Source organism: Petaurus breviceps, unplaced genomic scaffold (assembly GCF_028583685.1).
Source record: "Petaurus breviceps papuanus isolate PSGF00001 unplaced genomic scaffold, PetGlider_PUasm1.0 90574, whole genome shotgun sequence".
NCBI classification, from domain to species: Eukaryota; Metazoa; Chordata; class Mammalia; order Diprotodontia; family Petauridae; genus Petaurus; species Petaurus breviceps.
The window spans coordinates 2,457,502-2,478,444 of NW_027187277.1; the positions used below are offsets into that span (position 1 = coordinate 2,457,502).

General features: G+C 34.8%; 1 protein-coding gene across 8 annotated transcripts in view; it reads right to left on the bottom strand.

Moving 5' to 3' along the window:
* Positions 1-20,943, bottom strand: part of CNKSR2 (connector enhancer of kinase suppressor of Ras 2) — a 348,720-nt gene that overhangs the window by 234,928 nt on the left and 92,849 nt on the right. For all 8 annotated transcript variants that reach the window (XM_069063427.1, XM_069063426.1, XM_069063424.1 and 5 more), the window contains exon 4: positions 9,864-9,951. In XM_069063427.1, coding sequence (XP_068919528.1) covers positions 9,864-9,951 — 88 coding nt within the window. The remainder of the gene's footprint in view (positions 1-9,863; positions 9,952-20,943) is intronic.

The following is a 20,943-nucleotide window of genomic DNA, read 5'->3' on the forward strand; positions in this document are numbered from 1 at the left end:
TCCTTCCTTCCTTCCTTCCTTCCTTCCTTCCTTCCTTCCTTCCTTCCTATACTGATTTTCTGTATCTTGCCCAAATTGGAAGGCTAATTATAGGCCTGCTCCCACTGCCGATCAGCATGGAAGCTTTGACTTTGTTTCTCAATCATGGGCTATTTTGACTCTTTTTTTAGGTAGCCTGGTGGCCTCCTACTCCTGCAGGTTCAGCATATTGTTTCCAGCCTAAGTGCAGACATCTGATCAGCTTTAGCCCTGCTGCAGCTCAGAACTCCAAAGTTTGAGCAATCTGCCAGCCTTGGCCTCATTGGCAGCAAGTATTATAGGCTCCTTACACCAAGCCAGGAAGATATCATTATCCAGAAGTGTTTAATATCCACATTGAATAAGAGACCAAAAATGATGCACAGTTTTCAAAACTGGATATGAAACTATCATTATCTAAAAAAACTCTTCAAGATCTCAGATAATGAGAGAATTCAGTGGTGTTTCCTCAGACCTCATCCTTGCTTTATCTCTCAGTAATTTTAGATATTGTTAACCTTTGTAATGGTAAGGAAATTTGAAGATCATCCCTGCCCCTTCATAGGCCAATGTGATCGCATGGAGCCCGTGGTGGTGAGAGCTTGCCAAATGGGAAGAATAGGAAGGGTGGATCAGGAAGTGAGAGGGAGATGGAACTGGGAGAGAGAGCGAGCAGGCAGAGCAACTAGCATGAATGAGAGAGGGAGGATTTTTGTCTGCTAGAACTGATTTTATGGGGAGGCCTAATAGAGGGAAGGGTTGGGGATGTTTGTGTTCCCTACATTGGTGACATGTATGGAATTTGTCTCAAAAAGAACACTTGGGGCATAGGTGCTCCCTGTGTTGGCCATGTGTATACACTTTTTTATTCCTATGATGGATTTGTCTTACTGGTATTTGAATAAATGTGCTAGTTTCATCTTCAAGGAAGTCTTCTATATCTTTCGATTCAAACCCGGGAATACACATACATATTCATAGCAGCTGCCGTGGGCATCCCATTGGTGAAATAATCTTTCTCTGTGACACTCTCTATTATAATAGCTTCCTGGTTTTTCTCCCTATCTTTTCTCACTCTAATCCATCTTCAACAGTAATTTTTCAATTTTCCTGAAGCAGATTCTGACTATGTCATTCTCCTACTCAGTAAACTCCAGTGATCACCTATCACCTCTAGGACAGATTATAAACTTCTAAGTTTCGTATATAAAGACCATCACAGCATGATCAATCTACTTTTCTACCTTTATCACAAATCATTCCTCTTCACACTCTGTGGTCCAGCCAAAATGGTTTATTACATCTGACACTCCACCTCCCATCTCCCATCTTTTGTACCATCTGTCTCTAACAATCTTTACTTACCTCTGCCTCTTAGAACACATTGGTTTTCAGAACACCACTCTCTTTTGGCTCTCTTCCTATATGTCTGACCTCCTCAGTCACCTTTACTGGATCATCACACAACTCTTGCTCTCTTCTCTTCTCTCCTTGTCTCTTTTTCTCTCTTTTTTCACATGCACTTTCTCAGATATCTCATGAGTACTGCTTCTTCATGAACTCTAAATTCCATCTAAAAGGAATCACTAGCCATCCCCTCAAACTATTATTGTTTTCTACTTATGTGATAATAACATAGTCAGTATGGGTAAGAAGCAGAAATTGAACCTTCTAACTCCAAGGCCTGCCTTTTATCTAATATCATGCTGCCATTGAGGAAAGACAATGTGATACAGTAAAAAAAAAAAAAAACACTGGCTATAAGGGAAGGCTTTTCAGGAGAGATGAGGGGGAAATCTGGGGGAAGAATAGGAAAGTAGTAATAAGGATGCAAAAATGAAGAAAAAAGAATCAATGAAACATTTAAAAAAGTACATAGAAGAAAGTGTCACTTGTGATATTACCAAGTTAAATTTAACTAATGTCATAAAAAACCAAGCTGAATGTAATAATTTTATAGTTTCATCAACAATCTTCTTTTTCCAATCTTTGTATAAGGAAATATTCACAGTTTTAAAAAATGATTTCCTAGTTCATGATAAAAAGAAGTTAAAATTTATCTTTAAAGCTCACTACCTGTGATCTGTAACCATGTGCAAATCTTCTAATTTCTCTGGACCTCAGTTTACTTGGAAGGCATCAAGATATGCTGAAAAGAACACTAGCCCTGGATTCAGAGAACCAAGATTCAAATCCTATCTCTGACACTCAATACCTCTGTGACCCTTGGTAGGTTACTGAACCCTTTAGACTCAGGTCTACTCCAGCCCTAGGTAGCTGATCCTATTATCTGCATTTTTAGGTAGTTTTAACTTTTTTTCAGGGAACATAATATGTTGGGGAGGTGGTTTGGATGTTTGCTGGGCAGTGCCTCTGCTGGGTCAAAAAATGTTTCATTTAAAAAAAAACATGCATGCAAAGGAGGAAAACCCCCAAAGTATATGGTTCTAGTTAAGGGCCAAATAGCCTGGAAGCCTGATTGATGTTTGACCACAAAACAATCTTCCCTCTACATGAAACGTTTCCTAGCATGTATATGGAAAAACCTAAACCAGCTGCTGTCCTACTCGGAGTTCCTAAAGAAAAATGCTGTGCCAAGTAGTGCAGCTGTTAGGAGCTCCTGAAGGGAGGGTAAATAACCCTCCATGGGCAAGAATATAATGTGCTTTGTTCTATCTGGAGTGGTTGTCAATAGCAGGTGTCCATATCTGTGGGAAACAAATAAAAACTGAACTGCTTGTTAGTTCCAGATGGTGGGGGCCCAAAATAGCAAAATGGTACAGTATCTGATACAACTGTGTTCTAATGAATCTTGCTATAACATAAGTTTACATTTGCTACAAATTACTTTTCCCCTTCAGTGCAATATTTGGAATTACATTCTAACTCTCCAAGTCCTACCGGTAACATCTGGTATTCTCCTATTCTAACATCATTACTTAGCATCAAAAAAGAGAGTGGTTTCATTCCTTTAAGAAAAAAAAATACATTGGCTTTGTTTCTCCCTATCTGTTATGAGCAGACCCTTAGGTACGTACAGTGATTTTATGGAGGGGAAAAGCCTCTTAATTGCCCATGGCCCTGATTTTTTAAGAGGGTATTATTGATACCACGTGAAGGCAACATTCTCAACTACTTGTTGGCAACAGAAGAGTTCAGATACTTTACATCTAAAATAACATCCAACTCCAGATGTTTGGGAAAAATAGAATAAGAATCAGATACATCCATTCACAATTAAGCAGGATACCCCCCGACTCCACTTGAGTTAAATTAATTGCATTTTCCTATATCATTATAGGTATGCCCAAAATTCTTCACATACAGAACTAAAAGTAATGAAGACTTTTCAACAGAAATTTTTTTATCTAAAACATTATTCAAATGCTGGACTATAAATTACTGGTTTTAATTTACAATACTTCAATACCTCAAGACTTGATTATATTAAACTTTCTTAAAAACTATTTTAAATGTTTGAACATATGAAGCACGCTATTTAAGAGAAACTAAAAAATTACAAATTTTATGGCAATCTTAATATAAAGATTTTACTGGCATTGATAAATATAATTAAAGGTTACTAATGGTACCTTCTTTAAAAATTATACATATGCATACATACTTATATATTTTCTATGAGACTATCAACCTCTCAAAAGTATAGTGCTTACCAAGAAAAAGGCTATTGATTACAAATATTTGAAAGGTTCAAATACCAAAGAAAAGATATAAGAAGATACCTCCATTCACTTCTTTGCAGAGGTAAGAGGTCCGTGGATGTAGAACATTGCATATGTTTTCAGATGTTTTTGGTGAATTTATGGGATCAGCCAATTTTTTCCCCTCTTTTTTCTTTTTGGAGGGCAATTAGGGTTAAGTGACTTGCCCAAGGTCACACCGCTAGTTTTTGTGTTAAGTGTCTGAGTTTGGATTGGAACTCAGGTCCTCCTGACTCCAGGGCCAGTGCTCTATTCACTGTGCCACCTAGTTGTCCTCCCCCTTTTTCCTTTTTTAAAAAAAGTTCTTTGTTTGGTGGAATGACTTTGAGGGAGAAGGGGCAGGAATAGATATGGGGAATTTTAGATGATGTGAAAATTAAAAACAATTAATTGTTACTTTTTGAAAAAGAAAAGTTTAAATAGCTCAAAATTATTCTATTATGTATACATGTATATATGTAGTTGGGGTAATGAAAAAAATTTATTTGAAAAAACTTGATAGTTAAAAAGGGCTAAATTTGGGAATCTCATAAATTTTTTTTAATATATTGCCATTTCCTATTTTTAAAATGCATCTAAAATTTCTTCATCTGACAAATTAAGAAGGGCTAGATGATCTATAAGATTTTCCCCAACTCTAAAGTAAAAATGTTTAAATATTTTAAAGGTGCTAGACCAAATAGTTCTCAAAGTGTGGACTGTAGACCCATGGGGGTCGTTGAGACATTTTCAGGACTCCAAGGTAAAGGCTGTTTTCATAATAATACTGTATCTTTTGTTGTTGTTCAGTTGATGCAGTTGTATCTGACTCTTTGTGACCCTGTGTTCATGGGGTATTTTTTATAATACTGATACTGATACTGGAGTGATTTGTCATTTCCTTTTCCAGTGGATTAAGGCAAATAGAAGTTATCTGCCCAGAGTCCCACAGCTAGTGTGTGAGACTGTATTTGAACTCACTGATTTTAGGCCCAGCATTTCTAGTTGCCTCAACTCAGTCATTATTTGCCTATTAAAATGCTTCTCCTTTCTTCAACCACTTATCTGTGTAAGGCTGGGCTCTTCACATACTCCAAAATCACAATGGATTGATTCTAATAGCAGATATGAAAATCCACCTATATTCTATTAAGCCATGAATAAGAAAAAAAAAACACATAAAACAATGCCACTTTCCCCACTGATGTTTTTTGTTTCACAAAATAGTTATTTTTAATAAAATATATTATTTGTGTTTTTAATATTATTTATGTAATTTAGTGGATTGGCATTTTAAATGAATTAATTGAATGACTTTTATAATTATGGTTTAAAATAATTTTAATTATTATAAAATACAATTGCATTTGTTTAAATTTAAATTATTTTATATATAAAATTTATTTTAATTGTTTAAAATAATATATAATTTAAATGAAATAATTTAAAATGAATTATTATCTTAAAATTAATTAAATATTTTAAAACATCAAATTTAATTTCTAATATGGTAGATAATGATAGATATAATTCATGTAAACAAAAGTTTAATGAGATTCTAGATAATTTTTAAGAGTGTAAAGTGGTTCTGAGACTAAAAAGCTAGAGAAGTGCTTTTCTAGACTAATCATATGAGACAATTCATAGATTCCTGGTGAACAAGTGAGCAGAAGCAGAAAAATAATTTATATGGTAACAACAACAATGCAAAGAATAATGACTTGGAAAGACTTAACTCAGATCAGTGTAAGTAACAAACCATTCAAAATTCTGAAGGATCAATGTTGAAGTGTGCTGCCTGTCTTCTGACAGTGAGGGTTAGGGACACAAGATCCAGAATCAAATTAACATTTTGGGACATTGTTGACATGGAAATTGATTTTTTTCTTGACTATGCATATTTGTAATAAGAGTTTTGCTTTATATTTCTATTTCCCCCCTCTTTTTCCAAAGGAAGGAGGCGGGAAGGAAAGGAGGGTTGTGGATAGGTCTCCAAAAAATAAAAACTGAGAAGAGAACAGAAGGAAAGCCAAAAGGAATCAGAGAAAAGCAGAGCAGCTCTGGATGTTCATGCTGAACTTATTACACAAAAGAAAAGCAAGCTACAAATTAAATAGAAACCTCCAGTTCCATGTATAAGCCACTCCTATTCTTCAGTGTACATGTAAATGTTCACTTTATTTCTTGTTAAGTTCAGAATTAAAAAAAAATATCTGAAAAATAAAATCATAGGCATGAAACCAACCCATTGGATAGAATGAAACTGACATTATTATTAAAATAATGAGTGTACATCTGACCATTTAAAAAGTTGGAAACAATCTCCTTCCATTTGTAGCATATGGGAAGTTTGTTGATTCTACTACCTGCCTTAATCCTGTTCTTAGACCTAAATCAATTCACTTCAAAAACATGGAGATTATTGGGAAATCATACTGAAGGAAATTCTTTTGTTCAGTAGTACTAGAGAACATGGTATCTCTAGGATAAATTGTTGACATATGCCCAGAAAAAAAATTCAGCATATCTGTTTCCTTCACTCTAATTGTATTTATCTACTTGTCTATTCTATTGTAGGAAGAGTTGAGTTCCAATGTTACCTCTACTAGTTGTGAGACCTAAACAAGTCACTTAAACCTCTTTTCATCTCTGTTTCCTTATCCACTAAATGGGAATAATAAAAATGGCCATTCTCACAGTGTTATTGTAGGGAGCAAATGAGCTAATATATGTACAGCTTTTTGCAAAGTGCTATATTTACATCAGCTACTACCGTAAGTTATATAAATTATTATTAATATGTTGAAGTAGCAACATGGTAAAGTGAATCATCTCCTAAACCTTTTTTGTTTGTTTGTTCTGTGACTCCCTTTCAACAACAACAACAACAAAAAATACAGCAAATATCCAGGGTGATTTTATACTATACAAAATTCTTGACAATTATTTACTGCTTAAGGGGCATTACAAATTAATTTTTTTTAGTGTGAACCCCTTGGAAAATCATCACAAACTGCATCCTGGGCTATCTCTATTTGTTCTGACCTATATCTGGTCACTAGATCCAGACGGCTCCAGAGGAGAGAACAAGGCTGGTGACTTTGCCCAGCCCTCCCTCACTTAAAACCAATTCACTTGAAAGTCATGGCATCATCTTCCTGATGTCATTGTTCTCTTTGAGAACAAAGGACAAACCACACAAACCTCCAACGGACTTATGAACCAGTGAATGGGACCACTGGTTAATGGAACAAGTACTAGCCTCAGAGCAGGGCCAATCTGCCTGGGTTCAAATCCTGTCTTTGTCACATATGGGCTGAGCAAGTCACATAATTTCCCAGTGCTCTAGAACAATCTCTAAAACTATAAATTTCAGAGAAGTTGCTGACCTATTTTGGTAAAGGAAGCTTCCTTCTATTGCAGTTCCCTGAAGCAACAAAATCACAAATCTAGTCACTATGCTTATAAATATTAGGAGGGGGTAGTAGTATTGTTATTATCTATGAGCATAATGATATTAGCTATATCAGCATGGATACCATATTGTAATCCCCTAGTATAATTCAGACTCCATGAGGGCAGGAACTATCTCACTTTTGTTTTTATATTTTCAGCAGAGTATCCGGCATATAGTAGGCATTTAATAAATGGTTGATTGATTACTCCAATGAAGTGAGATGACAGGGAAGTCACTGACATCAAGCAAGGCAACATAGTCTTAGAAAATGCTTCCATTTTCCTCATTGAAGTACTCCCCCACTCAATGGAAAGGCTCTATTGACATCTCTGGCCACAATATAGTTCTAACGAATATCTTATATGTTTCATTATACAAAAGTGAAAAAGGCAGTTCCCAATAATGTTAGTAAACAGAAAAAATATGCAGTTATGGTAGACAATGATGCCAACAAATCTTTAGAAGTCTAGCAAAAAGAATTGGAAGGTCTTAAATGATATAATGTAAAAATAATTTTTTATGAGAAAGTTCTTGACAATTAAATACCAAAATTATTTTCATGAAGATAAGTAATTAATTATGATAAATTAAATCCATCAATGATCATTCAATAAGTTTAGTCACTTGTTTCAACCTCCTCCCCAACATATCTTACCTTCTTTAATTTTCATTGGAAAGGCTCACCCCCTAGTAGAACCAGCAAGAGGCAAGCAATGTGAAAGGGAAGGGGGCTGAAAAGTTTAGTTGGTTTTCAGAAATATGGACTTATAGTTACTTTAAAACTAGTAAATCACTCATTGTTGAGGGTTAAATGTATTTATGCGTGTACATTTGTTCATATACCCAAATAACTGTCATGCTTTATTTGTGGTGTAGATTCAGGAAAATAATTAGAAGTCACTTAAAGATCTCCAGTTGGCCCAGTTCATTGTTTGAACTTTTCACCATTTGCTGGTTCATCTGGCATTCATTCGTATTTTGCCAGAAAATTCAGAATTTTTTAGAATAAAAGGGTGACAAAATCTTTTCCTTCATTCTTCTATGCATTTGTGTGCATTAATATTTTTGCATGTATACACGTGCACACACATATAATTTGTTTTTGTATATCTGTGGTTGTGTGTTTACATACATACATACAATAAATGAATGGAAAATGAGGACTCTCCATATTATGACATGTAGTTGGTTTGGAGTTAGTGCCATAGGACATGTATTAGGGACAGGTACAGGAGATGGAACATGAGTTGTCACTAGAACTGAAGAGGAGTAAGAAAGCCAGGTGGTTCCCATTTGGGAAATTGCTTTTCAATAATACTAAGGTGCTCCATAGTGCAAAGACCCATATTTTCAACACAAATGATCTCTTGAAGCTACTCGTTGGTTGCAAATTTCAGAATATCCCAGTTTCTGAGTAATTAAAGTAGTGACTGACACCTTGTGACTTCCACATTAAAGACGCATAGAACTGGCAAAGGAGATGAGTTGGTCACATAGCAGAAAAGAGAGAAAATGCTGGGAAAAACCCAAGTCCTTTATGAGGGCCTCAAAATGCAAAAAAAAAATATCTAGAGTAGGGCTTCCTAACCAGAAGTCTATGAACTTGCTTTTTTCAAAACTATTTTGATTCCTATATTTCAATAGAATTGGTTTCCTTTGTAATCCTATACATTTTATGGTATGCATTTAAAAGCATTATTCTGAAATAGAGTTTATATAATTTACGAAACTGCAAAAGAGTCTAAGACACAAAAAACTTAAGAAGCCCTATATAAAGGAAGATCTTAAAAATATTTGCAGCATGTTTTCTCTCGGAGGATCTTTGTGATCACTTCCAGAAAGCGAAGAAAAGAATGGAATAGGACAAGAAAACATGTACAGATTGGGATCTGCACTGATTTTGGGAATAGCCAATTCATATAAGGTCACAAGGTTTGCCTATCATCTATCTATCTATCTATCTATCTATCTATCTATCTATCTATCTATCTATCTATCTGTCTGTCTGTCTATCATCTATCTATCTATCTATCTCTATCTATCCACCTATCTATCTACCTACCTATCTATCTAATGTAGTTAGCTATATGTGTGTGTTAGAGAGAGAGAGAGAGAGAGAGAGAGAGAGAGAGAGAGAGAGAGAGAGAGAGAGAGAGAGAGAGAGAGAGAGAGAGAGAAACTCTAAGATTCGTCAGACTCTAGGATTCCATTATCTTGTTATAATGATGAGATCTTTGGGCTGGGGGGAGGTAGAGGAATCATGTCTCTGGATCATGTTACTATAAGGAAGCTAGGTGACCCAATGGGGAGAGCAATAGGCTTGGAACCTGGAAAACCAGCCTCAGTTTCTTACTTAGTTGTGTGTCTCAGTTTCCTCACCTGAGGAAAACCAAGGAATTTAACTCAGATGCCTCAATAGTTCCTTCCAGTTCAAAATCTATGGTCCTATGAAGGCTCTTCTAGTATTTCAAAAATAGTTAAGTCCCCATTTACATAAAATTGTGCACAGTCCTTTCCAGGAAACATTTGCTTAACTTCTGTTGATACCTAATATAATTACCACAGACCTCCTCCACAAGTGAAGAATTTAAGAATCAGTTAATGGTAAATCTTGCAATAAAGGACTAATCCCATTATGAATGACTAGAACATAGCTAACAAATAAGAAATAAATAATGGGTTTATACCTGCTGAACAATTGTTGTTAGCTCCAGGCAGAGCTGGATGACACTATTCCTGGTGAGAGAGTAGTCAGTCACAGCAGCAAAAGGAGATCTATAAGAGGAAAACAAAATTGTCTTGAGTAGGAATAGTTCTTGAAGAACTCCAAAACATACTTAATACTGTACAATCCATGCATATCACTGTATGTTAAAGGCACCATTTAGACACAAGATGAAAAATATAAATTTGAGGGAAAAATAATGTCCTTAAACCTGGTAAAAGTGACATTTAAATTTTTAAAAAATCCTTTAAACATAGTTACTGATCACTGGCTGTGTATCAAGTACCTCACAAATGGACTCTTGCTGGTTGATCTCCCTAACTCAAGTCTTTCCCTAGGCCAGTCCTTAGTCCACTCAGCTGTCAAACTGAAATTCCTAAAGAGTAGGTCTGACCATGTTACTTCCTTATTCCAAACTCCAGTGACTCCCTATTGCCTCCAGAATCAAATATATTTGACTTTTCAAGCCCTTCATAACCTGACCTTTTCTGTTTTTCTATCTTCTTATACCTTACCACCGTCAACATACTCTAGAATCTGTTGACATAGGCTTCTTTGCTGTTCCTCCTACAAGATACTCCATCTCCTGATTTTTCCTTGCATTGTCAGTATTCCCTCATGACTGGAACTCTTTCCCTCCTCATCTCCATTTTCAGAATTCTATAGCTTCTTTGGAGTGTAAGCTGGTCTTAACTTTCTGCAAGAATTCATTCCTGTTCCTCCTTAATATTAAGGCCTTTCCTCTGATATCTCCTATTTGTTTTACATAATTCTTTGCATGTTGTCTCCCTCCCACCCCCCACCCCCCCCAGACTGTGAGGTCATTGATAGCAAGGATCATTTCTTGCTTGCTTTGCTTTTCTTTGTATGTTCAATGTTTATCAGTACCTGGCACATAGTAAATGCTTAACAAATTTTTCTTTATCTGATTTGACCTATTATTGTAAAAGCCTCCTAACTAGTCATGCAGTCTCAAGTCTTCACTTCAGTCTATTCTCTAACACAGATGCCATTGTAATTTCCCTCAGTGTATATCTCACCATTTTGCTCCTCTAGTCAATGAGCTCCAGTTATTCCCTATTGCCTTTGGGATAAAATCTAAACTCTTTTAAATCTTAAAACCTTCAAAACCTGGCCTTAACCTATCTTCCCAACCTCTGACTTCAACTTATCTTTCCAACTCCTCTGTCCATTTCTCTTCATTCTTACATCCTACAATCCAGTCAAATTGGCCTTCTCTCTGTTCTTCACATAGAGTTCTTCATCTGTCATCTTTGTGAGTTTGCGCTAGTCATACTCATGCCCAGAATGTACTCCCTTCTCACTACAGGCTCCATGAGTCCTTATCTTTAAAGCTTCAACATAAAATCCAAGCTTCACCTTCTTCACGCAGTTATTCATCCCTCCTACTTACTTTATAATTAGCAGTGTTTGTTCTCTTTATATATCTTTTCCATATATACATAAACACATAAACATATCTGTTACTTTTTGGGAGGAAAGACTGGTTCATTCTTTCTATTGCTGTCCCAAGTACGTAAAGGTGATTTAATGATTACTAATTGCTCATTAATGAATCAATTGACCAGTGCTAGATGATATATCTTTCCACATGATCTATCATTCTGTAGAGTCCAATTACAAACATAGATATAACTTCCTGCTGGGAGGAATGGATTAGGGGTCAGGAAAGGGTAATTAAGCTTTAGAAAATTTAGGTCCTATCAAGATACATTTGATTACTATATCCCAAAAGTTAATAAACTGTGAATATCCCTAGACCCAGAAATATCACTACTGAATCTGTATATCCCAAGGAGATTTTTAAAGGGTCTTTTATGTACAAATTGGGATTTATGAATGCTCTGTCATTATTTTAACCTAGCTCAATGAATTATATCTTTTCAATTTATTTTTTCTTTTCCTTCCTTTCCTTGTGAAAGAAAAACAAATCAAAACCCATGCAACAAGATAGCATAGGGATGTCAAACTAATTCCCTCACTGGCTATGTCTGAAAATGCATGCCTCAAAAATGTAACTCTGCTTGAGTGACAAAAGAACTGGTTTACTAAAGGGTTACCCATCAACTAGAGAAAGGGTTAACAAATGATGGAATATGAATGTGATGGAATACTGTTGTACTATAAAAGTGATGGTTTTACAGTAACCTGGAAAGACATATAGAGTGACATGGTGAAATGAACAGAGATAGAAGAACAGTTTTTACTAAAATATCAAAATTGTCAATTTTGAAAGACATAGTAATTCCAATTAGAGGAATGATCAATTATAATTCCAGAGGACTGATGATGATATTTGATGGACTAATATGCAAAATGAGGTATACTTTTTTTGGACATGTCAATGAAGGAATTCATTTTGCATCATCATGCTTATTTCTTGCAAGAGTGTTCCTTTTTCTTTTTCAGAGTGAGGTAAGAGGGAGAAAAATAAATATTTGAAATTTGAAAAAAAAACCCAAATTTAATTTTAGTTAATTTTAATTTCAAAAAGAATAAAATAATGACTTATAGCATTCATAATTTCCAATTAGTAGGTATTTTACCTTTTCAAACCATTATAGTTATATAGATATACACAATGACTATAATAATGCAGTCAAAAAGAAGGCTAAAAGGAAGTGAGACTCATCAAATGTAATGATGAGTCTTGATCCTAGAGAATTTATGACAAAATGTATCTGTTTTCTTTTATTTATTTATTTATTTTTAATTGCTATCTTTTAGAAAATTTTTTTCTTTATTAATTTGTTTGTTCACTTTTAGTCTACAAGATTCAGTTCCACAATTCCTTGAGTTTCAAATTTTCTCATCCCCCTCTCCTCCCCTCCTCCCCATGGCTGCATACAATCAAGTATAGGATCTGTAAATGCTCTCACATTAGACATTACTCAGGTTATAAAGAAGGATTGTATTGGATGGAATGAACAATGGGAAAGATGAAACAAAACCAAACCAGAAAAATAAAGAGAGCAGGTAGTTTGCTTCAATCTGCATTCAAACGCTGTTCTTTCTAGTTCTTTCTCTGAATGTAGACATCTACTTCCATCATGAGTCTTTTGGAGTTGCCTTATAATGCTGCATTGCTGAGAAAAGTCCAGTCTATCAAAGTAGGTCATCACACATATGTTGTGTCTGTAATTGTGTACAGATTTCTCCTGGTTCTGCTCTTCTTACTCAGCATCAGTTTGTATAACCTCTCCAGGTAAATATGAAGTCAATTTGCTCCTCGTTTCTTATAGCACAATAGTATTCCATTACATTAATATACCACAACTTGTTTAGCCATTCCCCAATTAATGGGTATCCCCTTAATTTCCAATTCTTTGCCACCACATATCTGTTTTCTTTTAGTGGAGAAGTGTAGGAATTCCAGTATTGAATGCTATACACAGTCAGACATGGTCACTTTGACAATTGGTTTTGCTTAACTATTTTTTGTCCATTACAAAGGATGGCTTTTTTAGGGGTGGAGTATATAACTGGAGATAATTATGATATGAGAAAAAATATATCAAAAAAACTTATTTTTTTAAAAAATCATAGAGGTGAGAGATTTGACCTTGGTTTTAAAGCCCTTCGGAGAAGGAAATTTCTACATCTCAAAATAATCCTTTTAATATTTACATGAAATTAGAAAGTAATTACCAGGGAATTTTTCTAATTTAAGTTCCTCAGCTTGTAACTTCATTAAGGTCGTTTCATATTTTCCTCAATCCTCTGGGACCTGAATGCATATTTATCTACCCACTCAAATTCACCAGCATTTCATAGCCTACTTACTAGTAACAATGTTTTTTTTTTTATTAAATGTCTCAGTAACTGACAAAGTGAAATGAGACATTAAGAACCTATAAGTTAATTAGAAATTTGTATATATATACATACATATATATATATATATATATACCATATATATGTTGTTAGTAATTTTTTAGTCATGACTGACTATGAGATCTTTTGGGGTTCTTATGACAAAGATACTGGAATGGTTTATATTTCCTTCTCTAGCCCATTTTACAGATGAAGAAACTGAGGCAAACAGGAGTAAGTGATTTGCCCAGTGACACCCAGCTAGTAAGTGTCTGAGTATGGATTTGAACTCAGGAAGAGAAATCTTCCTGACTCCAGGACCAGCATTCTATCCACTGTTCTACCTAGCTGCCCTGTGCATGTAAATAATATACATACATAACACACATATGCACATATATAAATATCTAGTGATCTATGGACTCAGTCACATGAAATAGATTAAGAAATCTAATTACACGTTAGATTTTTTTTTAAAGCAAAAGCAGACAAATCTACCATGAGATTGTTTTTACTGTACTAAGGTATAAGAAGTGGTACTTTAAGAACTGGAACTATTCTGATCAAAAAGTATTTGAATTTTAGTTTTAAAAAAGTCAGTCTATAAAATTGAAAAAATTTCATTAAAATGATGAGATTAAGCACAATATGAATTTCCTCATAAATATTTCTAATAGTATCACTTGATCTTTGAATTATATAAAAAGGAAAATCCATTTGATATACAATGCTTCTAGCATATCTAATTCTGTAGTTTTCCACTCTTCTATTTACTCATATCATAAAAGAAGCACGTTTCACTCTAAGAATCAAACTTTCAATTAAAAGAGAAAATCTATTATTTCCCAATAGAAAACTCTTTCCAATTTGAGGTAGCATATTTCCAATCTTATTAAAGATTCTGCAGGTCAATATATAATTTCATAATGAATCTAAAAGTTGGCAATAGAAACTTGGGCTCTTTCCAAAAATCAGAATGGTGCAAAGTCAAAAGTTAATGTCATGTCTTTGTCTTCAATTAATGGTCATAACTATGCATAACTCAGGGGAAAAATAATAGAAATGGCTACAATTTTGTTGGGTCATTAAAAACCGCACAAAGATCCCCCTGTCATTAGATCACTTTATATCTTTAAACTGTGAGGACAGAAAATTTAGAAACAGTGTAGTGGTTAACTACACATCTTAGAACTGTGAACTGAAAGGATGAAGTCCAATACAAAACTCAGTTTGGTCTTTGTTCAGGTACCACTTTATGTTTTGACCTGTGTTTCTGGGCTTTGAAAAAGGTCAACTGCTTACTGATACAAAAACTTTAGTGGGCAAAATTGCTAATGAATGTAGACTTCACCACTCCCTCACCTGTCACCCCCACCCCATATACATACTCAAAGGCAATCACACACAGAGTCCTAGAGTTCCAGAGTCCCACAACAATGCAATGGTACTGCTTCGGCAAACTTCATTTTGTCTTCACTCCCACAGTCTCCCTACACAACCCTCCAACACTTATCTGCTGGCTTAAAGAATACACTGATGCTACTGGCAGTTACTTTTTCCATTGCAGCCCAAATATACTCAGCTTGTTTTCCTGGGCCTCAAAGATAAATGTTGGAGAAGTCTAAAGAGGTAAATTTTGATTGAATATAAGGAAAATCTTTCAAATTCCAATCAAATTCACTGAAATGAAAATGGGGGTAGCTAAGTGTTGCAGTAGATAGAGTGATGGGCCTGGAGTCAGGAAGACTCATCTTTCTGAGTTCATACCTGGATCAGACTTAGTAGCTGTGTGACCCTGAGGAAGTCACTTAACTTGTTTGCCTCAGTGTCTTTATTTGGAAAATGAGCTGGAGAAGGAAATGGCAAATCAATCCAGTTATCCTTGCCGTCAAAAACCTAAATGAGTTCACAAAGAATAGGACATGCCTGAAACAATTGAACAATAGCAACAGCAATAAAATGGGATTGTGCTGCCAGGGTGATGGTTTTTCTCATTTAGAAGCCTTTAAATAGAAGAAAAAGAGCACTTATTGGGATGTAGGATTAGTGCATGGGATTCATGATTTCAGTAGAGATTTGATTATGGTTTAGAGCCATAAGACAGCTCAGAAACTTTCTAATGCCTCTTTATACTAAAATGCAGTTCCTATATTTTACAGATTCAGCAAACTGAGATTCAGAGAAGTCAATAGACTTGATTAGTTAGATTTGTATTATCCCACAAGTAGTAACTGGCAGAATCAAGATTTGATCTGTATCTCCAGATAAAGTATTCTTTCCTCTATAGCAGGTGATCTTAACCTTTATGTGTGTCATGGATCTCTTTGGCATCATTATCAGAATAATGTATATAAGTGCATAAAATAAAATGCATAGGATTATAAAGCAAAAAATATTGAATACTTTTATCAAAATATATTTTAAGTTCACAGACTCTTTGAAATCTATGGATTTCAGGTTAAGAATTCCTGTTTCATACCATGGTACCTCTGTAGATAACTTCAGAGATCCCTTTTGACTCTCTGATTCCAGGAATTGTGTCCTTTATCTCTTTCTTCCCACTTTCTCTGCTGGGACATTGCTCCATCAATCTTCCCTTCTCTCTTTTGCATCCTTAATGTGCAATTATATCTTGCCTCTCCACTGGCTCCTTCTTTTCTGAGTATGCATATGCAAAGGTTTCCTTTCCTTCTTTCCCTGAAAACCCATTTCTTTCCATCTTAGTATTTGCTCAGCTGCTGCCATCCTATCTTCATCGGAGCCAAACATCTTTCTAGCAGATTAAAATGCTTGTCTCCACAGCAACTTAGTCCTCAATCATTCACATTTGGACATCTCTTCCTACCATTTTTCACTAAAATAGTTTTTAAAATGTTTTATTTATTTTTAAATTTTGGAATAAAACAAGCATTTCCATGACATAGTATAATAAAAAAGATGATTGCACATGAAGCTACAAATCTATTATGTACAACTTGCTATTCCTTTTAAATATATAAAGTTGTTATTTAAATTTCCTTTTATTTTCCCCACCCCTCACCCAGAGATGGTTACCATTAGACAGAAATATGTATATAAATATATGTAAAATCATTCCATACATACTTTTGTTTATCAGTTCTTTCTCTGGATGCAGATAGTGTTTTCCTTCCTATGTCCTTTGTAGCTAATTTGGGTACTTATAATAGTCAAAATGATTTATTAATTCAAAGTTGTTCTTAAAATAGCATTGTTCTTACTGTATACAAAGTTCTCTTGGTTCTGCTAATTTTGTCCTTCATTATTTTGTGCAAGTCTATTCATGTTTTTCTAAGATTATTGAGCTCATCATTTCTTGTAGCACAGTAGTAGTCCATCACAATCATATACCACATTTGTTCAGCCATTCCCTAATTGATAGGCATCCCCAAAATTTCCATTTCTTTGCCACCACAAAGAACTGCTATAAATATCTTAGAACATATAGGTTCTTTTCCTTTTTTGCTAATTATCTATGGAAATAGACCTAGTAGTGGTATTGCTTGATCAAAGGGTATAGGCAGTTTAATAACTCTTAAGGTATAATTCCAGATTGCCCTCCAAAATAGTTGGATCAATTCACCATTCCACCAGCAATAAATTAGTATACCAATTTTTCCACATTTCTTCTAACATTTATTGCTTTCCCCTTCAATCATTTTAGCCAATCTGATATGTGTAAAATAATATTACAAGGTTGTTTTAATTTGCACTTTTTCTAATCAGTAATGATTTAGAGCATTTTTTCATCTGACTCTAAATGACTTGTATGTAAACTATAAATACATTGAGTCCTCTTTCTTGAAGATTACGAGTTATATCCTGAAGGTTAGATTTGATGGCCATTTCTTAGTCCCAGGTCTCAACTTTCCTGCAACATCTGACACTAATGAATAAATGATTCATGACTCATTTAACTAACCATCTATCCTTGGCTCCCCACTCAATGGGTTTCAACTTCGGTAGCTGTTGTTTCCTTTCACTAGTTGTGGTGCTGATGTGCAGGGATCCAATTCTGGAGAATTGTGTTTATATGCCCATCATCTCCTTGATATACATATCTATCTTTGAAAGCAGAGATAATAACTTATTTATCTTTGTATCTCCATCAATACTTAAGAAAGTGCTTTACTCACAGTGGGCACTTGATCAATGGTGGTGATAAATTGAAAAAGTTAGCTAGAGAAATTTCTCATTTCTTAACTACCACTTAGGCTGGAATAATCTAGGCCTTACTGGATCATACAGAAGCAGAGGAATTAACACTAATAATGCTGTTCTTTCTGGAAGCAAGAATAGGCACCAGGACAGAGGTACTAAGCAGTTGTACTAAGGAGGTGAGACCTAACAACAAACAGTAACCTTAACCCTGCCAATCTAGAGTATTTGTGGTCTTTTGCAGATAAATCATAGTTTTGGAAATTATTTAGTCCTTTAAAGTCTTTCCATGCAAAAGGGAAGAACTGCAACAGTTCCCCTGGTGAGCAGTTTCAAAGGAGGAGAATTCAATGTCTGACAATGCAAAGGAAACCATGAAAGATCACATTGGTAACTCAATATAATTTTAGACATTTTTACTGGTGCTGGTATGGGGCCATTATATAAAAAGGTCTGAAATGTCCACATATAGATTGATGGGATAAATTCATAAAAATTTTTAAAGAAAGATGAGGTGTGAAGAACAGCAGGGCATGGGTTAAAAATAGAAATGAACACATGCTGAAAATAAATTCCAAAGTCACTGACTGTGATTCAACTTCCAGGCTTTTTCCTCTGGGAAAGGTATTTAAGGAACTATTTCATTCAATTCAGTGTTTAAAAGAGGAGGGAAAAATACTTTTGTTAGCCTTAGAACTGTTATCTGGTTTTGGGAAGGTAATGAACTAGTTTCCAGAATAAGTGAAATAATTATCTCATTTAAATGGACAATTCTGGTTTTATTTTTATAGCATTCCTCTGCAGCCCTATCCATTTTATTCTATAAGCTTTTAATTCTGTCAGTAGTTTTATTTTGCATATAGAGGGACAGGCTGACAGTGCTTGGGAGAAAACTGGAAAAAACAAAAGGTGGGAGGAAGAAGATGGGAAGACCAATAGGATCCGTCCTTCATTGGTAGAACGCATCTAGATAAAGAAATTCTATCCACTTTTTCTCCAATCTCTGAGGATGATATGAACCTTTCCAATGCAAATCCTCCTGCTTGTGCCTTTGATACAATTCCCTTCTTTCTCTTCCAGAAGTTTGCTCCTTCAATCATCCCCTCTCTTTCACTAATTTTCAGCCTCTCCTTTCCAGTGTCTGTTTCCTCGCTCTCTGCAAAGGTCCAGACTTCCTGCACACATAAAAATGCTTTACTTGACTCTCCTATGCTCATATGCTGCCATCCTATATCTATCCTATCCTTTCAGCCAAATTTCTAGAAAAAGCTGTCTGTCCTTATCACCATTTTTCACTTCCTACTTGCTGCTTATCTTGCAATCTGGCTTTCATTACAGCCTCTGGACTGAAATGACTCTTTCCAAAGTCACCATTGATTACTTCAATGCCAAATTGAAAGGACTTTTTCTGAGGCCTCATCATTCTTTATTACATTGCACTCTTTCCTCACTGGGATTTCACCATGTTCATATTGTGATTCGCTTAGTACTATCCTTTATGGTCTTTGCAGGGTCATCATTCATGTTATGACCCATTTGCATGGGAGTACCATAGGGCTCAGCCCTGTACCCTGTCCTCTCTTTCTACTATATTTCTTGGTGATCTCATCTTCAGTGGATTTAGTTATCATTTTAATACTCTCAACTCTTAACAACTCCCAAATCTTCAAATCTAGACTACATATCTCTTCCAAGCTCTATTCTCACACCTCCTATTTCTTGCTCAGAGAACTGGAATCAGGAGACCTGAGTTAATCTTGGCTTTATCATATGAACTTGAGGAAGTCATGTAACATTTTTTTGCTTTTTTTGGAATCATGTAACATTTTGAATTCTGTTTCTTTATGTGTAAAATGAGGGAATGAGATTTAGTAATTTATAAGGTTCATTATTTTTCTAAATATACTAATAATATCAGTGTTTATATAGTCCTTTATGTTTTGCAAAATATTTTACAAATAACATATCATTTTATTTCCTCAATACCCTGGAAGTTAATGCTGTTATTATCTTATTTTTACAGATAAAGAAACTGAGTCTGCTAGAGGGTAAAAGACTGGCCCAAGACCACATAACTAGCAAGTTTCTGAGACCAGAACTAAACTCAGGTCTTCCTGATGACTGATCTAGTGGTCCACCACCTAATGATATCACTCATCTGTCCCAGAGGCATCTCAAATTCTTTTTGTCTAAAAAAAGGGAATTCGTTATCTTTTATATAAGTCTGCCCCTTTCACTCTCTTACTTTCCTTTGCTTGGTATTTAAAAATCTGTATACTCTTTAGCAATCCCATTGAGAAGATGACATAAATCTTTTGTTTCTAGTTTCTCCAGTATATTGTTCAATTCTACAATTTCTCTTGTTTATCTGTTAGATTTGTTCACAATTGAGAGAGGGACATTAAAGTCTCCTGGTTTTATTGCATTACTATCTATGCATTCCTCTAATTTAGCTTTTTTTCCTTTATGAATTTAAATGTTAAGGCACTTAGAGCTTCAAGTTTAGTATTGATACTATATAGTTGTCTACAATTCATTTGCTCATAAAACTTCCTAGTTTGTCTCTATTACATTGTGGATTTTTCTTTTGCTTTTTTTTCTATTACAACTCTTGCTTTAGTTTCTACCTGATACATAGCAATTTTTGTTCCAGCTCCACATTTTTATTCTGTGTATGTCTTTGATTTTTAAGCATATTTCTTCAAGCAGCAGATTAAGGAGTTTTATTTACTTATCCAATCTATCATCCTCTTTTGTTTTATCGAATTACTTAATCTATACACATGTAAAGTTATGCAAGTTAGGTTTACATTTTACTATATTTGTCTCTAATATATACATGTATACACACAAACATCTATATATTTATTTATATTTTTCAAATTAGCATATTTTTGTTCCTATACTCTACCAGGATAGTACTTTGTTTATTTCTTTTGATTAATCTACTTCAAGGCAGCCCTATTTCCATAGGGCTCTATGGAATCTCTCTCTCTCTCTCTCTCTCTCTCTCTCTCTCTCTCTCTCTCTCT